Raw genomic sequence first — 25,366 nt, 5'->3', positions numbered from 1 at the left:
AGGTGAGCACACCAAGAAAACTGTGCGGTTGTGTGCCCGTCAAAAAAGCTAAACGCGTGACAAACTTCCACTAATCCTTCATCTTATTGCCAACCAGAGGCAATTAGTTTTCGCGAGTCTCCAAAAAAAAAAAGGGGAAACACATGCGCGGCCATATCCTTCGTATGCGCACCTCTGTGAACAATAAACGAGCGACTAACAAGTCCGGTGCTGAAAGGGAGTTTATTTTCGGCAGTGTTGGCGGCAAGAAAGCTGGCACTGACTACTTCTACTCAAACACCATGCTGGCGTCGCCCCTGTAGTACGGCATCCTGGGGCCGTATTCTGTAGCGGTTCGCTTTGGAACCGGTTCGGTCTGGCTGTTACGTCTGGATTACGTCACTCGGAGAAAGAGTGGAACGGGGCGGTGTGAGGGGAACCAATCAACGAGCGGCGGTCTGCCGGAAGATCACGTCATCATTTTCGTTGTACTTGAGGGACGGTATAGCAATTGAAGGATGTTGCTGGTTTGATAAAAAAAACATTGGTTTGTATAGAACACTAGCAAATATAATTTCCAGTAATAAATGTGAGTTTGCGGCGCAGACAGCTACTGGGAGTTGTAATTTTATTTGTGTTGTTTCTTATTTAGTCACTAGGTGGTGTGCCATACGTTATGCAAACAACTTGCCTCGCTTTGTTTACGTTTTAAACTTGTTCGCGCGCCGAAATCGAAATGATGTCGTCGCACAAGGACAGGCGGCTGGGTCCTCATGTTTCAGCGAGGCAGCGTAAAATACTCGTTTCATTTGTCGAGGAGCACCCCTGCCTAGCAAAGGCGTCGTGTATGTTGGGCCAGCGGCTGACGGCGGCTTTCTTTTGCGCCGTGGATGGGAATCTAACCCATCCCTTTTCTTTGCCCACAACCATAATGGCCTTGGTGACGGCTGTAATGATCCGGCTGACCAAAGGCTGCGATAGTGCAATCGCTTCTTCATTCCCGACGCACTGTTGAAAGCTCCCGGTGGCAAAAAACCGCAGCGCGCACAGCACTTTCATCGTAGTGTCGACACCACGAAATCTTTGAGGTCCGAAATGTTCTTCCAGCTCATCGCAAAGATGTCGCACTATGTCTTTTGAGAGCCTAAAATGCCTTCGAAACTCTTCTTCGGCCATGCCGAACGCGTCGCGTCGTTGCCTCTCGTCGCATCGTTGTCTTTCGCCGCTCGCCAGCATCACAACCTAGCACAACCAAAGGAGCTGCCATTACCGTCTCTGTCTTGTCTCGTCTAGGTGCCGGCTCGTCAGCTGGCGCGAGACTAGCCAGCAGCCACGGTTGCCCTAGCAACCCTCGACATCATGCTCACCACCGCGCGCGACTCTCGAGCGAACCACTTCTCTGCGGTTCCTCTCGTAGCAAGGTACCGGTTCCTTTCCAGATAATTGACAACCTGTGTGACGTCAACAAAATTTGTCGTCCCGCCCACCAGGGATGACGACAACGAAGCGCCGACCAATGGCAACAGCCAGACCGAACCGGTTCCAAAGCGAACCGCTACAGAATACGGCCCCTGGTAGCAGTCGAACCCTCCTATAACGATACCGGTTTTAATATTGGGGACGAGGACTTACAGAGTCGCCATCTGTCGGAAGCGCCTCCCTTGCGTAGTATGAGGGATCACGTGGCTTGCTCCTCATAGGTTTCGCTTATGGAGCTCAATAAAGATACCATGCGGCAGCCCTCCTGGACATCTTTGTGAGCATTCTCAAAACGAAGGAAGCTTTGGCTGTCGATATAATAATCCTGGGCAAATTGAAAGCACAGAATCGTTTACAGGCGCAATCTCTTTAGCGAATACGTGCAGTGAACGCCACTGTGCGCGGTCGCCGCGATGGAGTCTCCCAAACCCAACCGGCTTCTTGTGTGAAAGGTAGGCAACGCTGAGAGAAATATCTTCTCATAGTGGGCTGTCTGCATAACCAAATGGAGCATAACAGAATAAAGCCTCAATGCAGCGATCACACGGGTTCACAGTGACCGACTGCGAGTCTGCATGCATGTCCGCACACAATGCTTTGCTTTTGCTGTGAGCGCATTTTCACACTGTGCCGTGAGCTTTATGCCGCAGCATATGAGCATTTGACAGTACACAAGCAAACACTATTGCATGGATGCTATCAGAACTGTTCAAAAATAATTTCGTTACCCAGTCTTTGATGCCTACGGCGACAGTGATGTGCCGCTGCGACGATTCAATCTTTTTTTGTCTTCTAAATTCTGGGACATTTCAATATTATTTCTCAAGTTGCGTCGCACTGTATGTTTATTGGTCTTCTCAGCGTGCGACTTCCCTCTGCTTCTTTTTCGTAATCCAGTGCATTAATTCATAACACAAACATGACCATATGCCATGCATCTTTTTAATGTGAGACTTACTGCTCCCTTTCCGTTCCAGTGAACATGCCAGTATCTAGGATCAAGTTCGTAGACCAAACCGTCATGACATTAGCCGGGCAGCGGGCGAGCGTCTCAGTGCACATTTTCTGCTACTCTCCGAACATCTCGCAATCCCGGTGCCGTAGCAGAAATCTTCCTCGCATCTGTGCTTGCTGCACACCCGAGTTATAGCCGATGGCTGTCTGCCGGTTCTAAGTTTTGCGAACCAAGCTTCATGCAGCTCCTTGTCCTGTGGCTACGAGTGAATAAGGCTGACACCGGGCTCCGTTGTGTACGTCCGGCACTGCGGCACCGAGCAGTAGCCTACCAAGCTGAACGCCTCCAAAGGCAGCCACTACCTATTATAGTACTTTCAAATGCTGTCAAGCAGACACCCAAGGCGGTAAATCCTCACCACTTAATCAGAACCGCAGCACAGGTGGGACTTTAAACTTTCGTTTTCAGCTCGCTTCGGTGCTTCCGAAGCAGCCAACGCGGCCGCTGTGTCCGCATGATCCCTCATGCCACGTCACTCCGACGGTGACGCTAGCTTATCCAGTGGTGGAGCTCGCCCCCAATATCGATTATAACAATGGGAAGCTGCAGCACTGTCAACTTTTGTATGTTTTCTATGGTGAAATAACCCACTTACTACAATGCCCCCATGCCGCATTATCATTTGTAACAATGAAGTCTGGCTACTGGGTGTCCGTGCCAAAAGGTAATGAAATGTGAAATCCTTGAAAAGAAAAAAGGAAAAGAAACTTGAGCCGCTGCATGATGGCCTACCGCCCCAACAGCTGCCGCGTGCTCATTTTCCAGCCTTCTCTGCATCACAAGCCTCACGCATCTCTCTCCCATCACCCTTCCACCCCTCCGAATACGAATGGGCTTCGCCCATAGTTCTATGCTACGCTACCCTCCAAACACTAATGGACTGTGCCAACTGCACTGCTCCCAGATTGCTCGCTGGCCCCTCGTTCTGCACAGTTTTGCCAACGGATTGAGCCGCTTGTGCTCGTCTTTGTTGGTTGCATCGAAGTCGTCCCTGGCCGCGTGGTTTCTCCACCTTGTTTGACTCAATGCCGAAACAAAAGACGGCTGATCTGCCCGCTGATCATCGACAATGCACGACGTTGCCGGTGAAAAGAAAGTGCACTGCTATAGATCTGGGATGTCAGCTAGCTTTGCGTAAAACAAGCAAGGCCGATGGACATGGTGTTTTCCCGTGCAAGCCAATGAGAAGTATGCAGGTGGTGAGATGCTTGTGGCGATCTCACCCCAGCGTTTCTTCTGGATTTTTCAAGCTGGCAGGCTGCCACGGAAATCTTTTTGCATTTTTTAAAAGGTCCCTTTTGGGGCCACCGAAGCGATTCCTTGTCGGAGCTTGCATATCGCTTGTTGCCCAGGGCCCCTCTTTGCAGCTGTTATAGCAATGTCATTCTCGAACGCTGACAGCTGCGGCTTGTTACGTCCAATCGGTGTTATGAACGCCTTGCGGGCAAGCAAGCGCATGGAGACACTTGGCCAACGCCTCCTAGATAGCGCAAAACCGGTGCACTTCGATCCATTACGTCATGCTACCTTGCCCAACTGCCATTGAATCTAATGGGGATGCTCCCAAGTAAGCCATGGTGATTTTGGTAAGTGGAGACGTCAAAATCACATAAACAAAATAATTATGATAGTTTATCCGTGTGTTCTACGATAACCCATGTATTAAACTGCATACATAAAAAGAAAATGTTTGTCACTTTAGTGTCACCTAAAAAAACATATGCTTGTTTTTTCTCGAAATAAGCGCTGTGAGGAATTGAAATCTGCAATAAGAAAATGTGACAATGTTGTTTAATTCACATAACGTATTTTTATGTTTTAAGTAGGTTTGACACAACTATGGTCGTACAGTGAAATGTTCCACTTCATTTTCTATATTTATTGTGTTGCGCCGTGGGTGCCATCCCACGAATGACAGCGGTGCGGTGGCCTCTGATCTACGTGCAAACCAATGACGAAGGGCAGAAGAATAAAAGTAAAATGATGTGGATCATTAAAGACTACGTCTCCAGGGATGCTTGACCATAGTAAAAGCAAAACATGCCATGTGAGCACCCGCAAGCAAGCTAAGTGGCCTACACCCATCAGAAAATCAAAGCAAATGAGAAACGTGCAGTAATTAAATGCTCGATCGCTAGACTAGATTCTATCACTCCTCATGCGCCTCACAGAAAGAGACACATGCCTGGCAGTATCACCAGTTTGTGAGCGCCCGCCTGTAAACAATGTAATCGCATGCCTCCAGGAGAGCCATGCGGGGGAGCATATTTCGGTGGTGCTTTGAGTGTTAAATGGCCAGGTCACATAGCAAATTTTGGTTATAGTGTTACGCGAGAGGAAAACGAAGACCAGCGAACGTACTTGCGGTCCCAAGTGGGAAAAGAGGAAGAGGACGACGCTGAGTTCATCAACCAGCTGGTCACTCTTGCGCTCACCTTCGCAACCTAAAGTAAACGGCCCCCTTCATCCGTAAGGGTGACAAACTGTCTCCTTCACACGTAACAAAGTGGTGGAGGTGCCGGGGTAGCGCTCACAACAATGGAACCGTCTCTACTGTAGCTTCGTCGAAGCTGTCAACTTGCCAGCCTCCCGCCATAGCCATGACAGTCTTCGACATGCCAGAAGAAAGAGCCGGTCCGAGGGCAGCACCTAGCCTGTCCACAGCCATACTACTGAGTTCCACCCACCTTCGGAGGCAAAGCAGAGGAAGATGCCGACGAGTGGCTCGTCCACTACAAACGAGTGAGCTAGTCCAAAGGGTGGGACGCAACCACTCAGCTCACCAGTATGGCGTTCTCCGTGACCGATACCACACTCGTGTGGTACGAGAACCACGAGGACGCGCTTACGACGTGGGAACTTTTTGTTGATGAATTAAAGGCTTGCTTTGGGGACTCAGTCGCCAAAATGAAGCGTGCGGAGCAGACACTGTCGCAGCGGGCGCAGCTACCAGGTGAGACATCATCATCATCATCAGCCTAGTTACGCCCACTGCAGGGCAAAGGCCTCTCCCATACTTCTCCAGCTACCCCGGCCATGTACTAATTGTGGCCATGTTGTCCCTGCAAACGTCTTAATGTCATCCGCCCACCTAACTTTCTGCCGCCCACTGCTACGCTTCCCTTCCCTTGGAATCCAGTCCCTAACCCTTAATGACCATCGGTTATCTTCCCTCCTCATTACATGTCCGGCCCATGCCCATTTCTTTTTCTTGATTTCAACTAAGATGTCATTTACCCGCGTTTGTTCCCTCACCCAATCTGCTCTTTTCTTATCCCTTAACGTTACACCTATCATTCTTCTTTCCATAGCTCGTTGCGTCGTCCTCAATTTCAGCAGAACCCTTTTCGTAAGCCTCCAGGTTTCTGCCCCGTACGTGAGTACTGGTAAGACACAGCTGTTATACACTTTCCTCTTGACGGATAGCGGCAACCTGCTGTTCATGATTTGAGAATGCCTGCCAAACGCACCCCAGCCCATTCTTATTCTTCTGGTTATTTCAGTCTCATGATCCGGGTCCGTGGTCACTACCTGCCCTAAGTAGATGTATTCCCTTACCACTTCCAGTGCCTCGCTACCTATCGTAAACTGCTGTTCTCTCCTGAGACTGTTAAACATTACTTTAGTTTTCTGTAGATTAATTTTCAGACCCACCCTTCTGCTTTGCCTCTCCAGCTCAGTGAGCATGCATTGCAATTGGTCTCCTGAGTTACTAAGCAAGGCAATATCATCAGTGAATCGCAAGTTGCTAAGGTATTCTTCATCAACTTTTATCCCCAATTCTTCCCACTCCAGGTCTCTGAATACCTCCTGTAAACATGCTGTGAATAGCATTGGAGATATCGTATCTCCCTGTCTGACGCCTTTCTTTATTGGGATTTTGTTGCTTTCTTTGTGGAGGATTACGGTGGCTGTGGAACCGCTATAGATATCTTCCAGTATCTTTACATATGGCTCATCTACACCCTCATTCCGTAGTGCCTTCATGACTGCTGAGGTTTCGACTGAATCGAATGCTTTTTCGTAATCAATGAAGGCTATATATAAGGGTTGGTTATATTCCGCACATTTCTCTATCACCTGATTGATAGTGTGAATATGGTCTATTGTTGAGTAGCCTTTACGGAATCCTACCTGGTCCTTTGGTTGACAGAAATCTAAGGTATTCCTGATTCTATTTGCGATTACCTTAGTAAATACTTTGTAGGCAACGGACAGTAAGCTGATCGGTCTATAATTTTTCAAGTCTTTGACGTCCCCTTTCTTATGGATTAGGATTATGTTAGCGTTCTTCCAAGATTCCGATACGTTTGAGGTCATGAGGCATTATGTATATAGGGCGGCCAATCATTCTAGGACAGTGTTCCCACCATCCTTCAACAAATCTGCTGTTACTTGATCCTCCCCAGCTGCCTTCCCCCTTTGCATAGCTCCCAAGGCGTTCTTTACCTCTTCCGGTGTTACTTGTGGGATTTCAAGTTCCTCTAGCCTATTCTCTCTCACCTTATCGTCATGGGTGTTACTGGTACTGTATAAATCTCTATAAAACTCTTCAGCCACTTGAACTATCTCATCCATATTAGTAACGATATTGCCGGCTTTGTCTCTTAACGCACACATCTGATTCTTGCCTATTCCTAGTTTCTTCTTTACTGCTTTTAGGCTTCCTCCATTCCTGAGAGCCTGTTCAATTCTATCCATATTATAGTTCCTTATTTCCGCTGTCTTACGCTTGTTGATTAACTTAGAAAGTTCTGCCAGCTCTATTCTAGCTGTAGGGTTAGAGGCTTTCATACATTGGCGTTTTTTGATCAGATCTTTCGTCTCCTGCGATAGCTTACTGGTTTCCTGTTTAACGGCGTTACCACCGACTTCTATTGCGCACTCCTTAATGATGCCCATAAGATTGTCGTTCATTGCTTCAACACTATGGTTCTCTTCCTGGGTTAAAGCCGAATACCTGTTCTGTAGCTTGATCCGGAATTCCTCTAGTTTCCCTCTTACCGCTAACTCATTGATTGGCTTCTTATGTACCAGTTTCTTCCGTTCCCTCCTCAAGTCAAGGCTAATTCGAGTTCTTACCATCCTATGGTCACTGCAGCGCACCTTGCCGAGCACGTCTACATCTTGTATGATGCCAGGGTTCGCGCAGAGTATGAAGTCGATTTCATTTCTAGTCTCACCATTCGGGCTCCTCCACGTCCACTTTCAGCTAACCCGCTTGCGGAAAAAGGTATTCATTATCCGCATAGTATTCTGTTCTGCAAACTCTGACTAATAACTCTCCTCTGCTATTCCTAGAGCCTATGCCATATTCCCCCACTGACTTGTCTCCGGCCTGCTTCTTGCCTACCCTGGCATTGAAATCGCCCATAAGTATACTGTATTTTGTTTTGACTTTACCCATCGCCGATTCCACGTCTTCATAGAAGCTTTCGACTTCCTGGTCATCATGACTAGATGTAGGAGCGTAGACCTGTACAACCTTCATTTTGTACCTCTTATTAAGTTTCACAACAAGACATGCTACCCTCTCGTTAATGCTATAGAATTCCTGTATGTTACCAGCTATGTTCTTATTAATCAGGAATCCGACTCCTAGTTCTCGTCTCTCTGCTAAGCCCCGGTAGCACAGGACGTACCCGCTTTTTAGCACTGTATATGCTTCTTTTGGCCTCCTAACTTCACTGAGCCCTATTATATCCCATTTACTGCCCTCTAATTTCTCCGATAGGACTGCTAGACTCGCCTCACTAGATAACGTTCTAGCGTTAAACGTTGCCAGGTTCATATTCCAATGGCGGCCTGTCCGGCATGCACAACAAATATTGAAGAAGTGTTAAAGCTGTGTAAGGTGGTCAGTGCTCCCATGTCGGAAGATTAAGTTGGACATTTGCTGAAAGGAGTGGCTGAGGATGTGTACAATTTTCTAATTGGAAAGGAGAGTTTCAGTTGTGTCCGACGTCATTCGGCATTGCAGAACTTTTGAAACGCTCAAGATGCATCGGATTACGCCGAAGTTTGGCCGTTTGGCAAACGTTACGACGGTTGCCAAACCTTCCTTCGACCATCCGACAGATTGCCCGCGAGGAACTTTCTCGCCGCGAAGAGATGTTGCATTCAACTGCTGCCCACCATGGCGTGTACACGTCACATGAGGCTATGACTGCGCCACATTCGGCCCCTTGGCAACCGATGGTTAGCGCAGCGGCTGTAGAGTTCAACACAGCCTCACAGTCGAGGATGACAACACACCCTCCGACTTTGCGCTATGACCAACGCGCTCAGCGCACGCCTTCTCAACGCCCGATGTATCGTCGTGAAACACGCCGCGAACCAACCCACTACAAAAGGGAAAATGATAATATCCGGTTCATCGATGAACAACCAAGGTTTCAACCTCTCACGGTGTGTTACTCCTGCGGTGTCCCGGGTCATATATCGCGGTTTTGCAACCAGCGTATGACCACGCGGTATGGCCAGCCCTCAAAGTTTTAATGGCCCTCCAAACAGCCCCACGGTGCCCCGTGGCCAGCTGCTGGTTGATGAACTCAGCGTCGTCCTCTTCCTCTTTTCCCACTCGGGACTGCAAGCACGTTCACCGGTCTTCGTTTTCCTCACACATAACAATATGTACGCTGGAAGTTGTTACGTGCCTTCTAGGGAGTGTTCTACTGCAAGAACTTTTCCAAAATGGTTCATTAATAGCCAAGGTATAAATATTTCAGTGCCGCAAACCCATGATTTCAGGAGGCGAGCGTCACCAACAACATAATGCTCTCTCCACTTGACCCCATCTTGCCTCCGCAAGCGAAATTCCTTCCTAGCGTTCTTCTATACCAGAGCCGGAGGATCGTGTGACGCATACATCACGGGCCCGGTGTTTTTCTTTCTTTTTCTTTTTTTTTTTGCGCAGCACACTTCCGCTGACGGTCTCTTGCGCGAGCTGTTGCGTTTGTCTCTATTCATGCAGTGCATAATTTTGCACGCTGTGCACCAAGAACACCCAACTAGCGGTATAAGTAGGTGCTACATGAACACTGAGGCAGGCACAAGCGAATCAAAAAGCATGATCGCGCTGGAACACGGTAGAAAATAACAGTTTTGCTTTCTGCGTGCGGAGCTGCATGACAAAGGAACAAGCAGACGAAACGAAACTACACCTCTCTTGCTACGACATAAAGTAAAACAGGGACACGCAGAGATTCAGTTTATAGGTTTTGCTATCTCTATAAACTTTAATTGGCCTGCTGAAGCACCAAATCAAACAAATAATAACTGCTGTTGGCTTTAATAATTCGCAAAGTCACGTGCCACTACAAGCAACGTCACGGCACTGCCATGTATGTGGGCGCACTGTGCGCTATAATACATCCACTCTCTGGTTTGGAATGCAGCGCCCGCAAGGAGGAGCGCTAACGGTGTTTCGTTTGAAATTAAGCTCTTTCAGCAGCACGCAGGGATTCAATACTTAAGAGACACAATCATTAGCGCGCATTGTATGCACTGCACTTCTCAGCTCAAAATGTTCAGGCCTGGTGAGAGGCCCTTCAGAAACGAGACAGAAATCAGTTTTCCCAGTGCTCAATTGAAAATGGCACATGCGAAAATGTTGATTATAAGGTGTGCAAGTGCGGGCATGAGCACGCAGCAACAAACTACACAAAGCGATAATACATCCAAGCTATCATGGTAAAATCTATTTTTACAGAAACTGAGGGGCGGCAGCATAATAGAATTTTTTTATAGACTACACAGACGGTTGCAATGCCTCCAGGGCAACATCAGGCGGTGTTTCGTTCGGTCACTGCCCCTACATGTACAACAGTGGCACGACTATGCACCAAAATATTGCTCACCCGTATTCCTCCCACAGCAGGAGCATGTTGCCATACTTCGTCTCGTCTTGCAGAAGCAGCCTGTACAAGCCAAGGACAGCATGTCCTACCTGGGCGGCAATTTTTCCTGTGCCCATCTCAAGCTCAGTGTTGACAGCAAACACCATCTTGTAAGTTTCAGGAGCATCCTCGTCTTCTGTGTCGCTTTCATCTGAGGCCTCGAGCTGAAAGGAAAGGAGCATAAGATGAGCTGCTTTGTATAACAAAGGAGAGGTCAGCTCGTAACCCATTTTCAATGAGACCGTAGGAGGCAGCGCCATATTCACTTTATTTTACTGCTGCATAACAGGGTTGAAGGCAAATATCAAGTCAACATGGACTGTTAAAACACAATTCCAGAAATCTCGCAGTGCTCGTTTTGTGTCGAGAAAGAAACTTAGTCTAAGCAAAAAAAATAGAAGAGTCCACATACCTCTAGCACAATTCAAATAGCCTACCCTTGAGTGGGGAGTCGTGACATGGCTACACGATAATGAAAATACTGAAACGTGAAAGCATAGATGGCATAGACACTAGTGAAATCTAAACCTTTTGACCGCCCGCGTCCATCGTCAATGAGTCTTTTTCTACAAAAAGAATACAAATGGACAAGCAGCATTTTCTTCTGCCTTATAATGCAATGCAATGATTTTTTTATTACAAGTGGTTGAGTACTAGTGACAGAATTGTAATGAGGAGTCACAACATCATCCGGCTAGTACTTGCAATGATGGAGTCTCAAACAGTATCCTGTATTAATCACGATTTCTCAATTACTAAAGCTCTGTACTCTATAATAACGACGCGTTAAACATTCTCAACCATTAACCTATTACTTAAGCTTGACTTAATATTTGCCTTTAGTGCCCCTTTACAGAATATGAAAAGACCCCTGATCGTAATGCATACCCTGATTTTCATATTTCGGAAAAATGCTAAATACAATACTTTTGATTGTTTCCTCACTAGAGTTTCTTGGTAAGAGAGAAATAGTGATTTGATGTCACTTGAAAAAAAAAAAAAATTTATTACATCTGAGATGCAGTGGACTGGGTATCACTTCTTGAACATCAAGTAAAGGTGGTGTTTAAGAATAACAAACTTCCAGCACTCATAGGAACTTCTGGCAGCAGCAGTACAGCATTTGAGATTGGAAGGTGGGAGTCGAAATGGAGGGATGGGATTTGGACACCACCAATTGCAGTTTGGTATTGCACTTGATTCTAAACTGCGTTTCACATTTTAGTAAATTCTAAAAATAGATAGTGCTGGAGTCGAGTAAATATCGTAATTCTCAGGTGCAAATTTGTTGTGTTAGGACAGTAGGTCTTTTATGTGCACCAACCTGCTGCATACACTGTTGTAATCGTGCGACAATTTTAGTTCGGCAGGTAAATTACACTGCAGGTCTAGCCTACCATATTTCCACAATTGTAACGCTGCCTCGAATCTAATGCACACCCAATTTTTGCAGTCTTAAAGCAAGAAAATAAAAGTGCTCCCGTATGTAAAATTCACCCAATTTATAAAAGAAAAATTTAACATGCCCCCACATTGATGATCAGAAAAGAAACGAGACATGTAGAATTTATCTTCATAGAAGGGAAACTTTTTTTTAATGAGCTTTCATAATGAAAGCAGTGCATCGTCGTTGCCATTTGCACTTCACTGGCCTCACATACCAAGTACACAAAGTGGCAGTATCACTACTATCACTTTCAGATTTTACGTGCCTCTGGAGTTGAGATTTGGAGACCCTTCCTGACGTTCTGCACAGTTAGCTTGGCACAACACGAGAAATACTGGCCATATGCCTACACATCCGGTGCCAAGTTGCATGAAATCTCACGAAAGTGATATCTCCGACAGTGATCACAGTCGAGCACAAAATGAACCCACAGCAACCTTCAAGAAAAATGTGCTCTGCCGCCATCTTCTGACAGCGATGATGCTGTGTCTGATGGCCCTGAAGGTAGGCTGTTGCCAACGTCACAAATGCAGTTTCGACTTCACATCTGATTGTAAAGTGCAAGTGATCTTCAGAGCTATCTTTGAAGAAAAAAGCTGTGCATTAAAGTCGTGTTTTTTTTAATGCAGATCATGATTCCACAGTTTTGGAGCGTGTTCCAAGAAGGCAAGAGGACAAAATTATATGCAATGGCCTTTCTGCAATGCGTTGCATCGATGTATGTCTGGAGGTACAAGTGAATGAATTCAAACGTGGATAATGCTTCCAAGAATAAGAACACCATCAAAGTATACAGCACGATCAGGGTGCTTCACCAAGTGACATGGCAAAATACAAGAAACTATTTGGGAAAGTGTGTTGCATTGGTCTTTCGCTTCACTCAGCTATGCGCCATGGCCATGCTGTACACTTTCATGTTTTCCCTTGCACACACTCTGTGCAAAACACTTCAGGCGACTTGATGCACAACTGCACCTAAGGCATTCAAACTTCATTCACCAACCTATGCAGAGTCACACAATGGTGCAGTGCCCCAAGGGTGCTACTGCTTCCATAGATCTGCTTGGCTGTATGGGCATTTTGGAAAAGTCTACAAGCTGTGACTATCAACACCTACAACATGCTTCCAGTTTTCTTTGAAGGGCCCCTCTCACATAGTTTGTGCATTGTAAACAGACAAGTGTGGTGCATAGATCATGTAATCGCATAAAGAGACTTCACACCCTTCCTCTCGAGGAAACCCCCCTGCCAGCTGGACAGACAAGATCATGTGCACAAATGCCTCTATGTACAAAAACACACTGTCTGCAGCATCGCTGAATATGGCACAGGACCTTGGTAAATCATCTAATGACAAGTGTGCTGCGCAGCATGAAAAGGAAAGAAAAAAAGAAAGGCAGGTAGGTGTTGTAACATAAACGTGACGTGGCCCCTCAGCTTCCGCATGAAAGAAAGCAGGGAAGTTGCTTTTGGATGACAGTCGAGGCAGAGGAGAAGAGTGTCAACGTTGGCAGCGAAGCATGCCTGCCAGCAGCCTGTCAATGTGACATTTCAATTTCATTTGTTTCGTCCACTAATGAACCCATTCGAAAGATTCTTGCAGTGAAACGCTCCTAGGACTGCGCTCTACAAGGCCCAATGTATACGGTAGACTTCCGTTAATTCGACTTCAGTTTGATTTCTCAGTTAATTTAATCCCGACCAGAGGTCCTAGTCAGCGGCCATGTATTTCCATGGGCACAAGCTTTCATTACTTCAATCCAAAAATTCATGTTTGCCAGATCATTCGAACCCACCCAGTCAGCATGCCCATGCCCGACCCTTGTGGCGACCTCAATAGCGACCCCTTTAGTGGCAGCATGCCTTGGCAGAGCTAAGGGGACAGTGAACAAACATTAAAAAAATTTACCATCGGAAATGCCTAGCCTGGCTGTGCCATAGAAAGATTTCCAAGCTATAATGATAGCTCCCAATATCCAACTATGGCATTTACCCGATTCTAATACACATCTTTTCTTCATAGAACGTCGGGCCGATCGATAACTTCCTGTATGGATTGAACATGAAACCAAACCGCGTCTGCAGTGTTTAACAATGCTGTTTTGCAGTGAAGCTAATGTTAGAAAACCAGCTGCCACTGTGCAACACATGTTAGACACTTGCCCATTTTCCTTGCTAAAAAATTGGGTGTACAATAAATTTATACTTTAAGAGCTTTCATGTTGTTTCTATGTTAGTTTTCTACTTTGGACACACAGAAAGTGGGAGTGCATGTGATTCGGAGGCATGTCAAAATCGGACAAACAAAACCAAATGAATCGGCAATGTGTTTTTATGCTTTTTCTGCATTCTGTTTAATTCAACCCACTGGATAATTCAGTCGATTTAACCAGGCCCGTCAGGCTTCATTTAACGGAAGTCAACTGTATAATCAAAATTAGCAGTGAGGGCTGGTAAGGGGCCTTTTAAGGAGGCCTTAAAGCACCCTTCGGGCTTGGTGAAATAACATAAGCTGTAGGTAGCATACGCTGCTGTGAACATCTCAGCCAAGTTTTGCTTTCGTACGCAGTGCGTGGAGCTCGAAAGCTGAGCGCGAGTTAACTTTTCTCTCAAACGTTCTCTTTTCAACAGAAGCCTGCTCCTCATCCTTTTCTGGACGCTTTATTTCGTTAAAAGCAGATTCCCATACACGGCTGCTATTGGTACCTGTGGTCTGGTACGTAGCGTAGATACTGCGGCCACTGCAGGGTGCCACCACAAGTCCACTAGCTAAGTGCACTGCGGCTCGCTGAGAACAACCATGCTTGGTTTACATTTTAACGCGTCGTAAGCACCAAAATCGGAAGTCGTGGTGTCTACATTAACATGCAAAATGAAATCTGAACTGCACGTCACAGTGATATTTAGGAAGTGGAGCACGTTGTGGGCACACCCCACTACTCTGTAGCCTTTGCAGTGCAAGGCATTGAAGAAGGAAAGGGAGCACAGCAGAGGCCGTGTTTGTTTGCCAATAACTCTGCTTCTGCTGAACGCATTGAAGTACTTTTTATGGCAAAATATTTCTGAAATAGCCTATTTTCACTTCAAATGCAGTTCTCCTCTTCGAGAAAAAGTGGCTCAGGGCCCTCTTAAAGAGAGGCTGGCACGTGAGTGGAACAAGACATGTTGCAAGTAGCAAGATGCTTCCCAGATGTTAAGATCAATGAGCAACATGTGACATAGGGCGAGTGGATGATTGACGATATATCAAGCAGACCTATGTGTCATCTACCGAGTTATCAACAGTGGCTGAACAATGGGTCCTGCTGAAGTGAATGCTTCGACCAGGTTACTGAAGGTCCTGGCTGGAACTTAATAGATTTCTATGGACCAAAATTTGGTATTTCGATCCTAAAATTGGCCTGCAACTGATAATTTCAACTTGACTGCTTGGCAAAAATGCCTCCGACGCCAATCATGATCCAAATGCGTGTAGTGTCTGTCTTGGCGGCGATGGAGGACATAATGCATTGAACAATCACCTTCTGCCACAACCCCTATTTTCAGTCTGCCCAGGCAGATTTTCAAGTGGTAACGGTAGCTCACAACGAAAGATTAATTGTTAAACTATTTCTAATGTATAAACTTTTCTTTAATTTGGTATGAAAAAGGACTGTACAATGCTATCAGATACAAAAACAAAGCCACATTTGCAAGAGTTTTCTGCCACAGCCAACCTAGACAGCATCGTCGCCAATGCTGTCATAAGATGGCGACAGAATATGCTCTCGTGTAACATGATGACGATGTGCTGATTTCAGTGTTTGATTCTGAAAGGTCATTAAAAAAAGTTATTTTACATGCCAAGCTAGTGGCAACAAAGTCATGTCACATGTTTTTGGCCGTCTGGTAACTGCACGTGTAACAGCACAAGCCAGCGAAGTGTTTAGTCCAGTTGCGGGCCACCATTCCATTTGCGATTGTAGTGGAATTGTTTGATAATGGCAGAATGTCAAACACACAATGGGCAGTATGGAGGATGACATGCTGTGACTCATACAAGGTGATGGAAGTGTGTGAGATGAAAGACAAGGGACATTACGTGTAAATTTCCATTCTGCAAAGGTAAACCTTTAGCTGGTTTTATAGTTTTCTTATTGGAGCCATGCTACATTTTTCTTGCTAAAAAAATTGGACATGCATTAGCTTCTTACTTTGTCTAGGATAACGTCATTTCTACATCAGCTTTCTGCCTCAAACACATATGGTTGCATGTTCAACTTGGAAGCCTGTTAGAGTATGGCAAATACCGTGCTATGAAGCTGCGATGGGTTTTTTGTGTTTTTTCTGCCTCTTGTTTAGCTCGACCTGCTGGATAATTTTATCATTTTTGTCCGTCCTGTCAGGGTCAAATATAAGGCGACTTTACAAGGCGACTTTTTTTTTTTTAATATTGAGTGTCTGGAATTAAAAGGGCTGACTTCCATTGTGCTCCATTTTGACGACATTAGAGCTGGCTAGTTCTTGAAAAGGAACTGATGAATGACGATGGTGACAAAGCCTTGTGTTTAAATGGACAGCAGATGAGCACTATTTAGACACAACTGTGAAATTTTCAATGACGAATTTCATAAGCTCCCCTCTGTACTCCGCATTTCAAAGAGCATGAGTTAGAGGGAATCACTGTTGTTGTTTTCTTCCTTTCTTTTTTTCTTTACTGCACAGTTAGCCAGACGGCATATTATGGTTACATGCTATGGTTATACATGCTGGTTATGGTTATATTATACATTATGAATTTTGTGGAAAAGCTTTGCACCTTAATAAATATAACCAATCTGAGCCACATGAATGTGAAGAAGTTCTAAAACATTGTGTACACAATGAGCAATTGCATAATTGCACAAACCAGTCACCAAAAGCAATAGTTGAAACCTGTCACCCTGTTTGGAGGCTGTGTGCTTATGGGAACATGCAGAATGACCATAAGCAACCAGGGACAGCACCATTGAGAACACGAAGCAGCATTTCCCTTCAAACAGCTGAAGTTAGGCCATCAGAACTCTTTGTATCAGTACGCTACCACAAGTGCTCTCAAAGATAGACAGCTGAGAAGAGCATTTGTTGACAAAATATGCCTTAGGTGCCTTTTTGAGAAAAAAAAGGAGCCTTTAGCAGTAAGCATCTGTAAAACTGTAAGCATCTGTAAAATTGAACTCAAGAGACATGTTTGCACAATGAAGTACAGTTGTCAAATGCATGTTCCCATAGAAACCATGTGTTTCACTCACATCGAGAGGAGCATCAATGTCCTCGTCATTGTTCTCGAAAATCCACTGAGCAGCAAAGTCAGGGCCTTGGTTTCCGGTGTAGTAGAGTGCCTGCAAACAGAACGTAAACATATGAACAAAGAATAGTCGTGTAAAAGCATGAAAATGTTGCATCATCTTTGTTTCCCATATCACAAGTCATCTTGCAAAAAATGACGCACTTCACAGGCGACAGCCTATACCGTTAAAGGTGTGGTTTACTCCTTCCTGCATGCAATCTGGTTTTGTCAGTTATGGCCAGTAGTGGCAAAGAAACGGCAACGGGCATTCAGCTTCAGGAGAACTGAACCCCTCGCATACTCAATCTGTATCAATTTCTCAACCACATGCTGCATATTGCTACAAACAATGACTTTGCTAAAGCCACTACCATGCTTGATTGGACGTTTGATGTGCTGTGCTCTGGCAGTAATGGCTTTTCCTTTCTCTTAATGCCTGCAGCCAATAATTATTTTGTGCATACACTTCAAGATGGTGTTTCAATTCTTTCTACACAAACAACAAAACGCAACTGAATGCAGACTAAATAGAGATTGAATCAATCTGTAATTATGATGACTCATTAGAAAATACCCAAAGCAACATACTAGTACCTTACCCTTCTTGCAATGGAGTGTTGAGTGCCTACGAATAAAGTTGTGTAAATTTGACACATTTATTGACCGTCCACCATAATTAGAGAATTGGTGTTTTGGCGATGACTGCTTGCCACTCGTGAGAACACAGGATTTGGTACAAAAACATACTAATGCCAAGATTCACCGCAGTGGTAGACATGAGTCTGTACCATAATCAGCAAAAAGAACCATTCATTCACACGTTTTGCGATCACAGAATTGAAGCCTGCCGCAGAAACACTGAGGCTACGCTCCATCTTCCCAACTCCGTGCAGTACTGAAAATGCTACAGGCTGCGTCAGCCAACTAGAATAGAGCAAAAGGGCTCCTCCACTGGCCGTCCTTGATCACCCTCCATGTGATACTGACTGAACAGATGCTTTTCAGAAGAATCATCAGTGCATAATGTATGCTCTCTCCTCCCTTGTCGAACGTGCAGTGACCTCTAGTCACTGGCTGGCTGATGCAACGCTCACTGCACAGCACAGAATTGGTGAGGTGCGCTATAGCACGCGTTTTCAGATATATCAAACCCCTGACTTCAGACAAAAGGCACTGGCATTCCACTTCTTATTTTTGCATAGCCTTCCTTGTACACTGGATAGCAAAATGTTTTGTTCTGTAGTGCATAACGCTAGCTTCACAATAAAAACTGTACTCTGTTTCATCATTAGCAGGCAAAGCTCTCGAAGCTACCCAAGTAGTGCGGTCGTACAAGTCTCACTCCGTGAATTTCGCAGAGCAGTTGCTTTCGATCTGCGACACTTTCTAAGGAATTGCCATTTCATACGTTACAACTATAGCTCACGTCAAATTACATATTATTTGTGCACCATTGTGCTTTCCAGCACATGATGTAACTATGTTTTGGTTGGGAGTGCAAGCAGTGGCTGTGGCCAATAGATTAAAAAATGTCTCGCTCTGCTCATTTTGCAGTTGAAAAGTTGAGACCTGTGATGCCTTCCATGAAATGAAGATGTAATATTTTGCCGACACATTTATATGAGACTTATGGCACATTCGATTGGTTCCTACTATGCTTGAACTTGGTTTGCAGCGATGTGGAGCCCTCTCGAGATTGGAGCCAGAGGAAGCCTGCACCAGTGGAATGTGTTAACTGTTCCCAGAGCAATTGGAGTAGCCACGCAATTGAGTTTCTGCTGGGTCTCCGTCACACTCCTGGATTGAAAGTGTGAGGGCCTCAGAGTGCTGTGAGCTGGAGCACGGCGCTCTGTATGAACCAGACGAATGTGTCTCGAGCGCTTGACTTCGACCAGGCAAATGTAAACAGCACAGCAAGAGCACTCTTGAGCGTTCGCAAGTGACCAATCGAATGTACATTTACTATTACATTAATTATATGACAAACATTTACATATTTCTTTCATGTGTGGTATTATACTTTTTGATTGTGAGTGCGAGCAGTGAGAAAAATCTAGCGTTATATTTTTTCAATTCTACAGTACACGGAAGCGAGCACACCAACTTGTTGCATACAGGGAAATGAAATGTATTGGGTAAGCAAAGTATGCATGCCTTTTCGAATAAAAACACTATGAAATTAATAATAATAATAATAATAATAATAATAATAATAATAATAATAATAATAATAATTAACATATTGACTTGCATTCCCAGCCCTGCGAAAGTGGATGTCCAGAAAGCTGTTGAAAACCATCACTACAATTTCTGAGGGAAGTATACAATGCTTTATTGCTTTAGAGTAATGGTAGTAATGAAAGTAATGACAGCACACGGCGCTGCAACAACATTGCAATCAGTTACTAGGCTGGTTCTTTTATACACGAAAGGCTAGGGAGGTCATACCTCACGTCCCAAGCTGCCATTGCCATGGTAGCTTGCACAACAGTAATATTTACTGGGAAATGTATGTGGGGCGCTACATGGTTCGCATTATTATCAAGAGCGCCCTATTATCAATTAAGTGGTTCGGATGGTTGTTTTGTGCTTGTTATTTTTCTGAAACGCATGCTGTTCTTTATGTTGTACGCGTGGTTCCAAAGAATGTGTGTACTGATCGCTTCACTTTGCTGACCGCTTGAAGCCTCTAATATACGGGGGTACGTGCCACTTCTGATCCTGCAGAGCCGCCGGGATTGGCCCGCATTTTTGCTGACGGACGCAGACACGAAAAATACCGACCAACCAGGGGCGTAGCCCGGGCGTGGGGCTTACGGGGTTTCAGCCCCCCCCCCCCCCCTTCCCCCAGAAATTTTTTCGCGCTGTCATGCGCCGCCGACCAAAACAACCCCTGGTGCAGAAAATCATGCTCGATTTTGTCTAGAATGTCCTTTTCATGCTCGAAAATACATTTTAGCGCGAACATTGTGATATCGCGCTGGATTTCGAGGCAACGCCCATGCACTGGGAGTCACATATCGTAACGCAAGGAGCTCCATCCGAGCACAAAGTCTCAAAGGCGTTTCGATGGCGAGCGGGCTGGTTGCGGCATCTCGCGGAGGCCGTGGAATCTAGGGAGCGCTTGGATTTCAATTCTGAAACTTTATGTGTATAAAGTTCTCACAAACTTTTGATGCAAAAGATGCACTGACATTTCCAAAGTCGTGCTTTAGATCTTGAATCCCAGAATTTCATGCGTTTATTGCTTTTATAAACATTTGATGCCAAAGGTGCATTGACTTTTCTACATTCCTATATCAGACCATACAACGAGACAAGCCAAATCAACACACTATCAGACAAGTTGACAAAGCACGCAGCGTGGTCCGATGAGATGAAGCATTGTGGTGGTTCATTGGTGCGGTCTTTTTTTTTTCTCACCTTCGCCAAAACAACCATGTCAAGACACTGATGCCAGCAAAGGCAACTACGTTCTTCTTTATTTTTTACTTTGACTTTTAATCGCGAGCACACATTGAGCTTCTTGAATTTTCTTGTTCTCCTACCCGCGGGTTGACAGAGCCAGCCAGAGCACATGCGTTTTTCTCGGGTTGCTCCGACCAACGCGAGTGCGCGTTCGTCTTTATCTGGCTAAGTGGATTTTCGCCTGACAGAGTTTTGGACGCTTTCTGGCTAGCAGAGCAGAAAAAGAAACAATGGTCGCTCGCCGCCATCACAGTGGAGACTCGACAGATTGCAACGCGTTCGCTTGAGCGCAACCTCTCTATGGTTCTCTGTGGACCAAACGTCTCACGTTTTTTGTCGATATTCCTTCGGTAGACCCACTAGGTGCCCAAAGTAGGCATTCGATTGTAGCCAACATGCTTTCCTTTCCGTTATTTCATTTTGGTGCTCCCCCGCAGCACAAAGGAAAAAGAAAAAGACATTGTTGCGGCGCAGCGAGTTGTGGCATGGTGGAATTTCTATTTTGTTACTTCTTTTGCGGAAAGTAATGGGCCATGGGACACTTCAGCTGCCGGACAGTCTTATTATACTATTGCGATAGCAATTATATGAACACTCCAGGCGCATTCCTGCCGTCGCCGTCGCCCTCATGTTTTGTATAAAGTCCAAGGGTGGCAACATCATGACCGCACGCCGCATGCTGTATGTGCGAGTGAAAGAGTAGGGGTGGTGGAATGGGTGAGCCGGTGATGGTGGCTCAGTCTTTCGTGCGCAAGGAAGAAAAGAGGAGAGGAAGCACACCGCCTTCCGTCGCACGCGATGCATCGGATGGAGTGGAGGGAGGTGGGGCTGTGATCTGTTAATCTGTGGTTGTGCAACATGTTTATTTGCGTTGTTTGACGCATCACATATAGTGACTTTTTCTTAGATACGCAGATTTATTGGAGACTTATACGTATATTTCGATATCTTGCTGCGAGGTTTTGTGTTTGTGTGCAATAAACTTTGTTTCCAGTGACACTTTCTTGCCCTTTATCAAGCTGTATCTTCGCATTTCTAATGCACGAGGGCGAGTCAAATGAAAGTGAGCCAACCCACCCTGCGGAATAATGGTTCGGTTCATTATCTGCGAGGCATGCGCATAGCACACAGGTATCTCTCATTTACAAAAGTGACAGGCAGGTGTGAGGATAAATGTTCTTTAATGCTCTCATACACTGGGTTGAACATGGTAGCACGACATAATGCACGCTCCAAAAGTTGAACAGCGTGGTGTCGTGAGATCTTTGACAGCTGAAGGTGTTTCCCAAAAAGAATTTAGTCGCCGTATGGCTGCCGTGTACGTTGAACATTGGATTTCATGGGACACTGTGGAGCGTTGGAGCAAACGGTTCAATGAAGGACGTGAAAGTTGCAAAGACGATTCAAAACTGGGCCAAAGCCACCGTGCAATCACCCTCAACACAATTGCAAAGGCTGATTAGACAAGGATGGAGGATAAGCATAGATGAATTGGCAGGGCGTGTGAACATCAGTCACGGTTTGGGTCACACCATAATTCATGAACATCTCAGTTATCGGCTCTTGTGTGCGCAATGAATGTCCAAGACTTTGAACCATCGCCAGAAGATGGAGACGTTCGGCGTTGCCTTGACTCATCTAGTCTGGTATCATGATGAGGGTGACGACTTTTTGTCTGCAACTGTGACCGGGGAGTAATCATGGTGCCACTACTACGAGCCTGAAACACAATGCAAAGTTTACAGTGGAAACATTTAAATTCAACACCCCCAAGGAAAGCAAAGGCCGTCATTTCCGCCGAAAAGGTGTTGACTTTCTTTTTCGATCGTCAGGGGCCATTATTGAATGAATTTGCTAAACCTGGAGAAACTATCAATCGTTTCTGATATTGTGAAACGCCGGATCGGCTGCGTGTCGCAATCAAGAACAAACGATGTGGAAAATTGAGGAATGGGGTCATCTTGCTCCACGACAATGCCCGTCCCCACGTCGCTGATATGGTTAATACAAAACTGGCAAAGTTCAAGTGGGCAACACTGCAACATCCGCCATACAGCCCAGATCTGTCACCTTGTGACTTCCACATTTCGGAGCATTTGAAAAAACAGCTCAAGGGAACCAGATTCATGTCGGACGATGACTTGAAAGAGTCAGTTGCAGACTTTTTGAAGCAGAAACCCAAGGAGTTTTATGAGACGGGAATCACGCGACTCGTTAGTCAGTGGAACAAATGTGACCTAAATGCTCATGGAGACTATTATTTTTAAAAAGTACCCCGTTGGTCATATATTCGCATTGGCTCACTTCCATTTGACTCGCCCTCGTATATTTTGCAGAACTCCTGCTTTTGATAATGCTCTCAGTTGCGACTATACTTTCGGAGCAATTACAATACACGATCGGTGACAGCTGCCCCTGCGCAATACATTCTTATAAAGGACAGCGTCATTGTGATATTTCCCTGGTCGCTGCGTATGTACAAAAATGTAAGCAAGGTTCTTGAATGACAGAGAGATGCGAATGAGAGCAAGGCTGGGAGGCTAACAAAGTTTTATTAGAATATTTCTCCTCAACTTATTCATTTCGTGGCCTTTACATTTTTCATATCAGCGGCATGCACTGCTTTGCTGGTTTCAAACTGATACAGTTCTGAAGTTCGTGTGATATTTGCTTTGCTTAATAAATATGCAGAAAACATGGAACATTGATTTCAGTTATTTCAGGCACAATGTTTGAGACATACAAGCATATTGTTTTATGAAAATCACATATTTTATTTGCCTTGGCAGTGCGTAGCGTTCAAGAATTCGTTCACAGCATCTCTGGCAATGGCAACGCAGTTATAATTAATGTTTAATGTATTTGATCCCTCGACAATTTCTATAAGGAGGAGGCCGAGCTGCAAAGTGAGCCCCCCTGAACAAAATTTCTGGCTACGGCACTGCGACCAACTAGGAGCCAACAGCTTCGCTGTAATAATAATTCATATAACAGCGGGCGCTCTCCTAAGGGGTGTGAAAGGTCGAGCACATGGGCTAGTACCCTCCTGTCTCGCTATCATTTTCGAACTTAACGACATATGTGTGGCTTCTATGCTAAATTAATTTGGGCAGTTTCACATTGCTAAAGGGGCGGAGCCTAATTTAATAAAGCACACCATTGGAAGGATATATGTCTGTTGCACAGATTGAGCCTCGCGTCAGCTCACCTTTATGGCAGCGTTGCGGTTAATTCCCATCCCGAGGAGGATTTTCAAGTGGTGCTGGTTGGGCGTCCACTTCGTAGGCTTGGGAGACATGGGGTTTTCTTCCCCGTCACCGGCTTGCCTCTCATCCTCCATTGTGCGCGCTAGTTATCTAGAACTACAAATAAACAGATACACGCGCGCTCCAGTTAAACAAGATGAAAATGTGTCACCAAGATGGAAAACGTGCATCGATGCTTTCATGAATTCAAGGGATTATTTATTAATTAACCAAGCCGTTGTCGTTGAACGTTGAACAGCGTTTAAAGTAAAATGCGCCCCAGTTTCTCGGCTGAAATTTTAGCATTACAGCGCATAATTTTGGAGAGCAAAGCGCGAAATAACGCATCTCTGGATCGTCGTGCGCCGACCGGTTCATCCAAGTTAAGCTACCCGTCATCGCACTGCACGCCTCAACTCACGCACGACTGACATCCGTGAATGAGCGAGAGAGTACGACTGCCAGCCACACTTACGTGGGAAACCTGATTCAAATGCACTAAGCAAATTTACTATAAATTTATGAAATACTAGACGCAGCTGCAGAACAACCACACCGATTACATACCTAGGCGGCCTCGCGCAACGGTTCCCGCCCGAAGCGCACAAGTCCGCTGCGACAGCGCATTTCCAGTGTTAGCAGATTAGTGAGGTGTTCTCTTGGTGCATCTGCCAAACTAAGTGAAATGCGGTCACAAACTTGGGTTTGCAAGGATGTTATCTTGAACAAAACTTAAACATAATCTTTTAAAACTAAAATTACGTTTTGTTTTAAGTATTATGTAGTTAAAACAAGCGGAAGTTAACTTGAGATTAAAATAAGAAACTGCGGCGTCGCGGTAGATTATCCGCTTCTGATGCAAAGCAGACGACGACGTGACCACGCCTGTCTGTGGTCTGCTGCAATAACTTTGGTGCAGTGCAATTTCGCCAATTTAATGCACGTAGTAGCTTTTATTACAGCGAAGCTGTTAGGGCGACTAGAAGCACTCGAGAAACGTTATACGCATGCATTACCGGTGTCCAGACTCAAGGGTGAATGACCGTGATGCACCCAGATCCAATTTGCATGGGGAGGAGGGGGCAATTTTGTTATGCACGATGTACGATTATTGCTTAAATTGTCTAAGTGACTGGTAGCCTTTATAACGAAATTAGTTTTACAAGCTTTCGAGAGCGTTACAAGCGTTACAAGAATATATGCAAAATCGCCGCGCGACTGGACGCTCGAGGCACTTTGTGCGTATTCGCGGGTTTCTTTCACGCTCCGAAAAACAAAACAAAAATTAAATTATGGGGTTTTACGTGCCAAAACCACTTTCTGATTATGAGGCACGCCGTAGTGGAGGACACCGGAAATTTCGACCACCTGGGGTTCTTTAACGTGCACTTAAATCTAAGCACACGGGTGTTTTCGCCCCCATCGAAATACGGCCGCCATGGCTGGGATTCGATCCCGCAACCTTGTGCTCAGCAGCCCAACACCATAGCCACTGAGCAACCATGGCGGGTTCCGAAAAACACTTTT

The 25,366-nt window shown here is 45.4% G+C and overlaps 1 protein-coding gene across 1 annotated transcript in view; it reads right to left on the bottom strand.

The window, feature by feature from the left end:
• LOC126537559 (probable peptidyl-tRNA hydrolase 2) overlaps positions 1-24,492 on the bottom strand; it is a 66,531-nt gene extending 42,039 nt beyond the window's left edge. Inside the window, exons 1-4 of the mRNA XM_050184670.2 lie at positions 24,407-24,492; positions 23,803-23,956; positions 17,089-17,178; positions 10,333-10,535 (exon numbers count right to left, since the gene is read on the bottom strand). Of these exons, the coding sequence (XP_050040627.1) occupies positions 10,333-10,535; positions 17,089-17,178; positions 23,803-23,934 (425 nt within the window). The 5' untranslated portion in view covers positions 23,935-23,956; positions 24,407-24,492. The remainder of the gene's footprint in view (positions 1-10,332; positions 10,536-17,088; positions 17,179-23,802; positions 23,957-24,406) is intronic.
• Positions 24,493-25,366: the final 874 nt, after the last annotated feature.

Source organism: Dermacentor andersoni, chromosome 4 (assembly GCF_023375885.2).
Source record: "Dermacentor andersoni chromosome 4, qqDerAnde1_hic_scaffold, whole genome shotgun sequence".
In the NCBI taxonomy this organism is placed as follows: Eukaryota; Metazoa; Arthropoda; class Arachnida; order Ixodida; family Ixodidae; genus Dermacentor; species Dermacentor andersoni.
The sequence above is the reverse complement of the archived record's forward strand: the minus strand, read 5'-3'. Positions and strand labels throughout refer to the sequence as shown.